The sequence below is a fragment of the Benincasa hispida genome, chromosome 2 (assembly GCF_009727055.1).
Source record: "Benincasa hispida cultivar B227 chromosome 2, ASM972705v1, whole genome shotgun sequence".
NCBI lineage: Eukaryota > Viridiplantae > Streptophyta > Magnoliopsida > Cucurbitales > Cucurbitaceae > Benincasa > Benincasa hispida.
In genome coordinates, this window is record NC_052350.1 from 18,245,626 (window position 1) to 18,257,538 (window position 11,913).

General features: G+C 35.6%; 1 protein-coding gene and 1 long non-coding RNA gene across 5 annotated transcripts; one reads left to right on the forward strand and one right to left on the reverse strand.

Moving 5' to 3' along the window:
* Positions 1 to 2,354: 2,354 nt before the first annotated feature.
* LOC120071461 lies at positions 2,355 to 7,340 on the forward strand. 4 transcript variants are annotated; one of them, XR_005480266.1, is made up of 4 exons: positions 2,355 to 2,693; positions 2,940 to 2,974; positions 4,394 to 6,258; positions 6,753 to 7,340. It is a non-coding gene; the product is annotated as an uncharacterized LOC120071461 (long non-coding RNA). The 4 variants fall into 4 exon arrangements; XR_005480264.1 differs by having other exon boundaries at positions 2,355 to 2,974; XR_005480265.1 differs by lacking the exons at positions 2,355 to 2,693; positions 2,940 to 2,974 and having other exon boundaries at positions 3,899 to 4,754; positions 4,876 to 6,258.
* A 638-nt stretch (positions 7,341 to 7,978) lies between these two features.
* LOC120071460 (UPF0057 membrane protein At4g30660-like) lies at positions 7,979 to 8,589 on the reverse strand. Its single transcript, XM_039023758.1, has 2 exons — positions 8,417 to 8,589; positions 7,979 to 8,318 (listed from the first exon to the last, which is right to left on the reverse strand). Exons 1-2 carry the CDS (start codon positions 8,504 to 8,506, stop codon positions 8,181 to 8,183), a joined length of 228 nt encoding a protein of 75 aa, XP_038879686.1. The 5' UTR covers positions 8,507 to 8,589; the 3' UTR covers positions 7,979 to 8,180.
* Positions 8,590 to 11,913: the final 3,324 nt, after the last annotated feature.

The window sequence follows — 11,913 nt, forward strand, 5'->3', positions numbered from 1 at the left end:
TTTGGAGTAAGGCTTGTGAAGATAGTTTCCAGGATCTCAAGAAAAGGTTGGTTACTACCCCAGTTCACCGTGCCGGATGGAATGGGTGGTTTTGTTATTTACAGTGATGCCTCCAAGAGAGGTTTGGGGTGCGTATTGATATAGCAAGGTAAGGTAGTTGCTTATGCCTCTCATCAGTTAAAGAACCATGAATTGAACTATCCCACACATGATTTGGAATTGGCAACCGTGGTTTTTGCTTTAAAAATGAAGGCACTACTTGTATGGTGAGAAGATACAAATTTCACCGACCACAAGAGTTTAAAATACTTCTTCACTCAGAATGAGTTAAACATGAGGCAACGTAGGTGGTTGGAGCTAGTGAAGGACTATGATTGTGAGATTCTGTACCATCTAGGGAAGACAAACGTAGTGGCGAATGCTCTAAGTAGGAAGGTAGCCCATTCAGCAGCCCTTATCACCAGAAAAACCTAGTTATGTAAGGACCTTAAGCGAGCCGAGATAGCAGTGATGGTAGGGGAGAACTCTGCACAGTTAGCACAATTATCGATACAACCGAGTTTGAGGCAGAGAATCATTGATGCTCAACGCAATGATCCTTACCTGGTTAAGGTAGCGCAACAGGTGAAGGCAGGGCAGGGTGGTGAGTTCTCCTTGTCCGTAGATAATGGTCTTACTTTTCAAAGATGCTTATGTATACCAGCAGACGGTGACCTCAAGAATGATCTGTTATGGGAGGCTCATAATTCCCCATTTTCGATACATCCTGGCAGTACCAAAATGTACCAGGACCTAACACGTTGTTACGGGTGGAATAACATGAAAGTGGAGATAGCAAATTTTTTCAGTAAATGCTTGGTGTGTCAGCAGGTGAAGGCCCCAAGACAAAAGCCAGCAAGCTTGTTGCAACCTTTGAGCGTACCAGAATGGAAATGGGAGAATGTCTCGATGGACTTCAATTGTGGAATTGTCGCGAACTACGAAGGGTTTTATAGTAATTTGGGTTATAGTGGACAGACTCACTAAGCTAGCACATTTCATTCCAGGGAAGCCTACATATTCAGTAAATAGGTGGACTCAATTGTATATGAAAGAGGTGGTAAGATTGCACGGGGTGCCAGTGTCCATTATGTCTGATAGGGACCCTCGATTTACCTCTAGCTTTTGAAAGAGCCTTCAGGCAGCATTAGGTATCTTGGATTTCAGTACGGCATTTCCCTCAAACTGAAGATCAAACAGAGCATTTAAACCAGACACTGGAGGATATGTTACGTGCTTGTGCATTAGAGTTTGCAGGGAGTTGGGACTCTCAGTTTGCCTATAATAATAGTTATCAGGTAACCATTGGCATATCACCAATTTGAGGTCCTTTGTGGAAGATTTGTAGGTCACCCATATGCTGGGATGAGATTGGTGAATGGAAATTACTAGGACCTGAATTAGTACAAACCATGAACAAGGCAATACAGAAGATTAGGGCCCAAATGTTGACGGCTCAAAGTAGGCAAAAGAGTTACACTGATGTTAGGCGTAAAGATCTGGAGTTTAAGGTAGGTGAAAAGGTGTTTCTGAAAGTGGTACTTATGAAAGGGGTGTTGAGATTTGGCAAGAAGGGTAAGTTAAACCCTCGGTTCATCGTCCATTTGAGATCTTAGAACGAATTGGTCCTGTAGCCTACGGTTGGCCTTGCCCCCATCCCTTTCTGCAGTTCATAATATTTTTCATGTTTCCATGTTGAGGAAATACATAGCAGATTCATCTCATGTTGTGGATCATGAGCCTTTGCATTTGAATGAGAAACTGAGCTATGAAGAGAAGCCCATTCAAATCTTGGCCAGGAAGTGAAAGTTTTGCGCAACAAGGAGATAGCATTGGTGAAGGTCCTTTGGCGAAGATCACACAGTTCGAGGAAGCAATGTGGGAGCGTGAGAATGACGTGAGGGCGCATTATCCCGAGCTTTTTTATGACTAGGACTTTTGAGGACGAAAGTTTCTTAAGGGGACTAAGATGTAACACCCCAATTTATTTTATAATTAAGGTTTAATTTATTTTGTAATTAAGCTTTAATTTGTGTTGGACTACTTGGATAAATCAGAATTGGAGACTTATGTGTTTGGCCAAGATAAAATACAATTTAATTATTCGAAATTAATTAAGTTTTAATTTGGCTTGCATTCGGAGATTTGATTATCTATAGAGATAATTAAATTTGTTTTTTTGGAGTTTTAAAAAGAATATATATATATATATATATTGGAAGAGAAATGAGGAATTTGAAATTTTAAAAGGAAAAGAAATGGTTTAAGTTATATTTATATTTATACATTTGAGAAAGGTAGAAAAAGAAAAGAAAATTAGAATTTCTTTTCTCTCTTTCTCCTCAGCCGCGCAGACCCCCCCTCCGCTTCTCGTTTTTTTTTCTTTTCTTCAAGCGCGTCCGCCCTAGCGCCGTTGAAGCCAGCTGCCATCGCCGCGAAGAGCTGTCGTTTTTCCGATTCGTTCAGCGCACCAATCGATCACGTCTCCAGCCACACCGCCGGTTCAAGTCGCCCACCTTTGCGCGCCGCTGTTCGCGGATCTGAAGCCGGCGCGGGTTTCAGTCGACAGCCGTCTCTTTTGTTTGGTGTTCGCAGAACAGCGCCGCCCAAGCCGATCAGCACCTTCATGCACAAGCTTCCGAGGAAAACCTCGAGTAAGACATCATTTTGTTTTGCAGAAAATTGTAATAGTGGGAAAATTAAGTTATTAATTTTGGATTTAATTCATGATCAGATTGTTGGAATTTGTCTTTTACGTGGGCGGTGGATTTATAAAGTAAAGATTAGATTTATAAAGTAAATTAATGGACTCTTGAATATTCACGTTCATGTTGTTTTTTTCATGTTTGACGGTGTGCCATTCGACCACTAAACATACGAATCAATGGTAATCGATGTAGTTGTTTGAGCCACGAGCCATCATTCTCTGATCCTGGTAATGAAATCACCTACTGAGTATTTTATACTCAACCTTTATCTTTATTTTTTTTTATCTTTATTTTTTTCCTTTATGTTTTACTGAGTATTTTATACTCAACCTTTATCTTTATTTTTTTTTATCTTTATTTTTTTCCTTTATGTTTTCTCACGTTTTAATTAAATAGTTTCTTATACACTTAAGCAGTCCAAAATCATGTTATTTTATTGATGGTAATGACGAGTTCCAACGCACAACAACATTTGAATCCTATCGAATGAAATGAGCAAGGTCCACTCCTTTCGTAAAATAAGGTCAAAATGACCAACTTTTAAATTGTTCAAAAAGAGTGCTCTATTGACGCTTAAGATAGAGAGCTCTATCATATTAAAAAATATCATATCAATTAGTAGTAATAAAAAAAAACTAGAAATAAGCGAATTTTAAAGTATCGAAAGGGGTGCGAAGTAATTGTTTGGAGTCGGATATCCTAAATTAACTTTTTAAAGAGTATTTATGCCAAATCAACCAATTTGACGGCATGATTTGGTCACGCTAATATGAACAAAATTAAATAGATGTCATAAAAAAAATTTGTAATTTATCCAAAATTTTATTAGATGAAGATCTCGATTCAATAATTATTATAAACATTAATCTTAGGTTAAAATACAAAACAAGTTTTAACCTTCCATTTAACATTATGAACAGAACACCAACTCAAAATTACCATAATATTGATTTAGAAGATTTCTATCTCAATTCATGAATGGTTTTACTTGTATTGGTTGAATAATTGATATAATTAAATTTACCGTAATCAATAAGGTTAAGTTTTAAACCTATCAGTGACTTAACAATTTTTAGTTAGACAAAACATGTGGTTATTGAAATTCGAACCTTCACGCTCTCCAATTTAGTCATACTAAAATTGGCTTAAGTAAATAACCAGTATATTAATGTCATTAATCTAGTCAAGCATTTATCAAACCTAATTAAGCTAACAACACAAAATACATATATACGAAAAAGAAGATGCAGTTATGGAGATTTGGGATTTGGCGAGTAGGTTAAATTGCGGTGACTTGTCAATTGCTTTAGCCCTGTGCGCTTTTATGAATTTCCCTTTTTAAAAAAAATGAAAAAGAAAGAATCTCTGATTTAGTTATAGCATGTCCATTGTCCTCCAAAGCCAAAACTCCACAGGCAGTTTATATGGTTATGAATGAATTGTATAAATAACCCTTCTAATATTAGCCTCTTCCTTTTTATGTTTCTCCTTTCTTCTTCCTTCAATGGATCCCCCATTCCCTGCAACTAACCCATAATCATTATCATAATTCATATCCATGGCCGATCTTAAACCTCTACAAATTCTTCTGCAAATATCGACCCTTCTTCTAGCTTCTGAACTCAACTCTATTTTCGCTCACACAGATACATCAACTCCCAATCTTCCCCAACAAACAGCCAATGGAGGACGGCTCTCTTCCTCCGATCCGCATCTTCCTCCACCTCGCAACAACCAAAGAGCCACCCGAAACAATGCCAAAGCAATAATTGAAGAACATGCCACCAGACTCTCTCTCAAAAGCTTCAGATCTCATCGCGTTTCGATTAGGAAACGCAGAAGATGCGAACGCCAACGTGCTAGGCAACCCGCGTCCCGGAATTCCTCCCAAGGTTATATTGTGGCGGTTTCTTTCTCGAACATTTGCTTTGCGATTCTTTCGTTGATTCTGCATGATCTGGTTTCTGTTAACTCACATTGAAGATGAAGATGAAGATGAACCAAGGGGTAATATTTTTTTTTCCCCATTGGCATTGTCTGCAAAATTCTTTTATTGATACATTTTTTGAGATGAGAGGATGGGAATCTGTTTGGTTTGATCATGAATTTTGTTCTTGGGAAAAATCAGGGGTGAATTTTAGGAGAAGGCTTCTTCATATTTCTGTTATCTCAGGGTTTCTGTGGCAGGAGGGCAAGAAATGGAATAGAATTTTGGCAATAGGAGGAAAGGAATTATATTCTGTCTTCTAAAGTGACTGATCTGATTTTACAAAAGAAGATTTTCCATCTCTTATACGTCAATCCAACACACTTTTTCCTTAACCACTCTTTCTCTTCAAGAACCTTTATCTCTTTGGAATCATATTAAAAGCACAGTTTTCCCCCTTTTTTCTGTTCTTACTTCAGTTTTAATGAGATTGATCTATGGTGACTACCTACCTAAGATTTAATATCTTACAAGTTTCCTTGACATTCACATGTTATAAGATCAAACGGGTTGTCCCATAAGATTAGTCGAGATGCGCGTAAGCTGGTCCGAACACTAACGGATATTTAAAAAAATGTTTCAACGGGATTGAACCATCAATCTTTGAAAAGAAAATATGTGTCTTATCCATGAAACTAGTTTATGATTCACCTCACAATTTATTGTTCTCTTCTTTCAAAATAATATTGAATAACAAGTTCCTTCTTGTCAATTTGTTGATAAGTTTTTTCTTCTCTCCTGGGTTGGTTATACAAAGGCATTTTCTATCATGAATTTCTGTATCCATAAGTTTCATTTAGGTTCTGTCCACACACATTTTTTGTTTTGCATCACTATTATGCGATGTTCTCTCTTAATAGTTAAATACATCAAAAGTCAATATCTAGATATCTTTCTAAAGTAAAAGTATGCACTAGTATTAACACAATGATATCTAATTCTTGGTGATGAGATCAAGTTTCTTATTTTACAATAAATTATACAGATGCTATATTCTAGGAATATCATGTTTAAAATCTCTAAAACGAATAGTCTATTAAACTTATGCTCGAACTTAAATGGTATACTTTATTAAAAATTCTAAATACTCATATATGACTCATTTACAAGTATCTTTACATTTACCATAAAAAAGAAAAAGAAGAAATTACAAAATGGGAGTCTATTTTAAGCCACGCATTCAATTTATCTAAGAAGTTAGTTTTGAATTCTTTTCTGAATTAAAAAACATTATTTTGTGAGTATATATTCCAATCCATATATGTCTCTATAAGCTATACACTTTATAGGGGCCATTGTTGGTTCTTTTTGGTAGTTAAAAACAGGCAGTCTCAACCCTCCATTTACCCATAGAAGATTGAATTTGAACATCAAAATCAATCTACATGAAGAAAGGGCTATTCATTTTGTTCTTCTTCTCTCTTCTTTGCCTCTATCTCCTTCCATTTTGCCTATCTGAAACCAATTTCACCACCAAAGCTGATGATCGCTACAAGCAGCTGAAGCAGGGGAAGCCCAGAAAAGGTAACAGATCTAACAATCTTTTGGATTTTGCACTTGAAGAACAATGTGTTAGAAGTGCTTTTAAGTGTGTGTGGTTTTTTTCAAAATGAAAATAGCTTTTGAAAAACTTTCAGGGGTGTTGAGCTCACAACATGTTTGGGACTTCAATTATAATAATTGGTATTTCCAATTATTATAACCTATAATTAACTACAACATTACTATTTTAAATCCCTCTTTCGGTGTTTACGATTTCCTACTCATCATCTTTTTCTCTTTTTGTGATGGTGTTTACTATTTTATACCCAGTCTAAAATAGTATACACTCAAAACACATATTATTATAACCAGACTAAAATAGTTTGCACCTCAAACACAAACTATTTACTACCATGGACTATAATAATTAACTTAGCATCCCAAACGTCAAAGTTTATTTTCAATGAAAATAATTCTTTGAAAACACTTCTTTCTCTAGTCAATCCAAACAAACCTTTGTATTGTCATATCTGCAGATTTACATGGAAGTGAACAAATAAATGGTGGAGCTGCGATGGCGAGAGTTATTAGAGCAAAAGCAGTTTATGGTGGGGCGAACGACATTCATCACGGGCACTCGAAGAATGGTGCTAACCCTTTACAGATCAAATCAATTTCTTCGATGCTGTGGAAAGTTTCATTTAGTTTCTTTTGTTTCTGTCTTGTTCTTAAAGGTTTTTAAGAAACGGCTCTGTTGTAGGCTTGTAGCAGAGCAATTTAAGTGTTATGTTCTGTAATGGTTTAAACCTTGTTTATGGCCAATGTTATTGTTGGATTACTTGACTTTGAAGCTTCATAACGCTTGATTCTCTACACTTTTTTTTTTTCTTTCTGGACCAAAATCTTGTTCTTCCAAGCCTGTTTACCAAGGTTCAAAGTCGGTCATTTGTAATTTCCTTTGTCTTTTGGCAAGTGTTTTATGTTCTGACCTATGGTAATGATGTTGGAGGGGTAGATTTTGGGTCGGGAAGAATTTGTTCTCGGCAGCTCGGATACAGTGGTCTTCATTTGTGTCTGATTTTGGTGGAGAATATTAAAATAAAGTGAAGTATATTGATTGCTTTCTTTTTATTGTTTTGGGACATGTTTGAGAGTGATTTTGAAATCATTAATAATTTTTTGTCATATTCAAAATTACTCGATTCAATTCAAAACCTTTAGACACTTTTTTCATAAATCAAATTTTATTTTGGTTGAGCCTTCATGTTTGTAATCAGAGCCATATAAATGGGAGATCATTTGAACAACTTCAATCTTGGATAATACAAACATTATACTAATTGAGTTATTCTTATTTCAGCCTTTTTTTTTACTTCTTTTTTTACTTAGTTAAGATTATATTTTTGACCAATCCCCTGATAGAAACTTAAAATTCAAAAAGAGGGAAATGTTGTTAGTTCCGTTTTACGTATTACCCTACAAACTTTCTGTTATTAGCTTAGCAGAGTTGTAATCCAAAATTCTGAATTGGAGTTATGGCTTTGAATCAAAGTACCAGAAAATTTCAACACTGTATCTCTCTCTTTGAGCAAAAATAATCTAATAAGTCCACTTATAACACTCAGAGAAGCTGAAGCTTGACCTGAATCGGATGATGAATCCGTCCAACCAACAACGCAAGAAACGCAAGAATTAAAGTCAACTAGGTTTGATCATAATCCCTAAATTTCTATGACGAAATTGAACAAACAAACAAAACAAATAGTGATAATTCCATTTATAAGATTGATTAATTGATTTCTCCATCAGGTAGAACCTGCAAGGATAAACTTAGCAAGAAATACAAGGGTTTTAAGCGGTAACAGAACACGAATACATAATACAGATCCAATCACAAAATGAACAGACGAAATTCGGAGTAATTACAGCACAGGAATGATATAAAAGCGGAATACCTAAAGAATCTAGGCCGGCGCATAAAGAGGACGCCTGTATTCATCGAAGTACTCATCGCGATCAATGAAAACGATAGCATACAAAGCATAGATAATTCCAGGAACATAACCAAGAATCGTCAAAAGAAGGCATATACAAAACTCAACCTACAACAACCACAGGCAATCATAAATCAGAATCCATTCGATTAATGATAAAATTAATGAAAAATTGAAACAAAAGAAGAAAAAAATCAGAAACGTACGGTACAACATCCATGCCTGAGGCAGACGCCCAAAGGAGGAATCAAAATAGCAATGAGAATCTCGCAGAAGATTTCACAGCGAGATGGCATGTTTTAATGGCGACAGAAAAGAGGAAAGGAAAAAAGAGGAAGACGATGGCAGGTAGCGACAGATCCAGAATGGGAAAAGAAAAAAATAAACAAATAAGAAGATAAATAGCAACGAAGAAGACGATCTGATGGACTACGGATTTAAATAGGGCCACGCGGCTTACTTTCATTGGTTGGACTTGACGAATCATTTATACGTATACCTTGCTGACCTCATTTTCAAGGATTTTCAAATCCTTGACTTTAATTTGTTTTCTAAAATTGAAAATAAAGGAATTAAAATTAGGGAAAAATTAAAAGGATATTGTACTTTTAGAAACTATTTAAAAAAATATTGTTGTTTTCAAATTATTTGTAAAAATATTATTGTTTTAAATAAGTCAATGGTTGAAAATTGCACCTAGATAGGTCGAATTTTGAACCCTCGACCTTCTTTTTTTTTTAAGAAAATATTGTTTTCAAACGAATTCTGCAAGTCTGACTAAATAACGAGCTAATGAATCTCCTTCTTTTTGCCACTAAACTTTCCAATCAAATTCAAGAGCGAGATTAAGAGAGATAGCGATATTTTGAGCAAGAGCGTGAGCGAGAGCGAGATTTTGATAGAGAGCGAGAATACCGTACAAATTTTCCTCTTTTTTCCTTTTTAATTATTACACATTCCACCTTCTTCTTTCTAATCCTTCTTTTTTTTTTTAAATTTTCTATTTATAAAAAAAAAATTCTAAAAATATTATTTATTTTATTTAAACTCTAAAGGAATAAATTAAAAAATAATAATAACTCATAAAAATAAAAAATGTAAATTAAATATCTCATTTATATAAAAATAATTACAAAAATCAATGTGTCCCACAAGGCGGACGTCGTCGATTTCGAGTTTGTTGTCGTCGTCGACTTAAACTTGAGGTTGCTCGGGTTCTTCTTGATGTTGCTCTGGTACATCTGCAGGCGCTTCATAAATATAATATTCATTATACTCTCCACGACTCCGACCATGTCCATGCACGTATGAAGACGAAGGACCAGACTCTGAGTCATAATGTCCTGAACCAAATGTTAGCATCATCATCATCGGACTAACATAATCAGTTTGACTTTGCGTCTGCGTCATAGGGGCAACTCTTCCACATTATGTGCAACCTCATCAAACTCATCCTCTTCCGCAGAACAGGTCCTTACGTCTAGGAGCTGGTGGAGGAACAATAGGTATATCATACATATAATGAATTTCCTCCATATAGCTTTAGTTGTCACTACTTATAGCAAGAACCTGGTTCGGATCATTCGCAACCTCACGGAGTCTACTGTTGTTCGATCTCTGTGAATATAAAACAATTAGACAATATTTAAAATAAATTTAAATTAAAAAATTAGATAATATTCATTCATTTATCAGATGACCCACAGCTGCTCCGAATGAGTGACGTAGCGCCTTGTGATATTATTATACCAATGAATATATTCTGGAGTGACATTTGTGTCAAACTGTTCAAGAGAAACCCCCACTGCAATAAACCTTGCACGATAGTGCCATCGCACTACCAAATGTGCAACTTTTTGGATCAATCTCCAGTCCTTAGGTCAATATCATGCAGTACGGGTTCAGTATTACAAGGCGATGGATATCCTGCTGAAAACCGAATTGTCTCATCAACCTGTCAGGAATATGCCACTCACCAATGTGAAAACATATGAGAGAACTCATCGTCCGCCATATGTTTTGACCATTCGATACAAAAATTAGGAAAAGTATGCACAACAATTTTGTACGGCTCTCAAATAACCTGAAACACAAAATATTATATTAGAGAATATTAAAGACAAATACAATAAAATTTGAATAAAATAAATTAGGTTTAGTGTAATGCACATGTTCAGGTTTGAAGCAGATAAAACATGTATCTATACTGGTTGACTACATGTGTGGTTGTCCTAGTCACACAAATTTTGTCTCTCCACCTAAATTTTTAAATTGATAATTTAGAATTTAAATTAACTAGATCAGTGATATAAAAATTAAATTGAATTAAAACAATACCGAGAAACCGTAGGCTCGTCCAACTAACTGAGCGTCATTAACATGACGTAGTTGTGGAGCCATTGTTGGAATCGCTCCCAAGCCCATAGTTGCAAAAGTATGAGAGGCTCAGCTATCTCTCGAACCTCAGGTCTTGTTGCTTTGCATAGTTGTCTATACAACCATGCCAAGCATGCTCCACTTCACGAATACCACCGCATCATGGAGGTTAGCTAACAGTGGCAGGAACATCAAGTGACAAAATGACTTGATTTATCTGAAAACAAACTTCACCCATCATTTGTAGTATATATGCTCGCGTATATCTTATGACGTTTCCTCGTCCACATCATCTGTGAGCTACGAAATTGTGTTCTTAACCATATTAAACTTAACCTCGATCCTTTAATCTTGTCGGCAAGTAGGGTCACACGAGGTACAGTTGACAAACTTCTAACTAGTCATCATACATCACTCCGGTGACCAGCTCACTGTCAACAGGTAACCTCAACAACACTTCTATGTCTTATAGAGTGATAGTGCACTTTCCAACAGACATATGGAATGTATGCATCTCAGGCCTCCATCTCTCGACCAAGCTGTGATCAGATGCCAGTCCAACTGAATAAATTCTGCCTCTCGACGTCTACAAGATATTTCTCCAGTAGTACGATCTCGCCATACAACATATGATCGAAGAAATGGACTAGTCGTACAAAACATCGGGATCAACAGGTCCTGGGTTTATCTTGACGCTCCAATGCATCCCTTATTTCTTCTCTTCTTTTCTCGAAATAGTTCACGCATTTGAAAAATGTTACCTAAGCAAGGAGCATTTATAGGTAACATTCGAGCTCCTCTGAGGACTCTATTTATGCACTCTGATAGATTTGTCGTCATCCACCCATATCTGAATCCTCTATCATGTGCAAGTCCATTGATCTAACTAATTTTGTCAAAAAAACTTAGACAGCTCCGATTTATCCATTTGATATCTTCAATTGCTGTGTTGAACTTTTGAATTTATAGTATAATAATCTAATATATTCAATTTATTGTCTAATGATTATTCAATTATAGTATAATAATCTAATATATTCAATTTGTTGTCTAATGATTATTCAATTATAGTATAATAATCTAATATATTCAAATAGTCTAATGATTATTCAATTATAGTATGATTATTAACTCTTTTTTCTCTTTTTTTTTTTTTATATATATATTTCTATGGAAAGTTCAAATAAAGTGAAAAACTTTCGCTCTCCCCTAAGATCTGCTCTCTCAATCTCGCTCTCTCTTAAGATCTTGCTCTCTCATCTCGCTCTCTCCTAAGATCTCGCTCTCTCACTCTCGTTCTTTCTCAATATCTCGCTCTCTCTGTTAT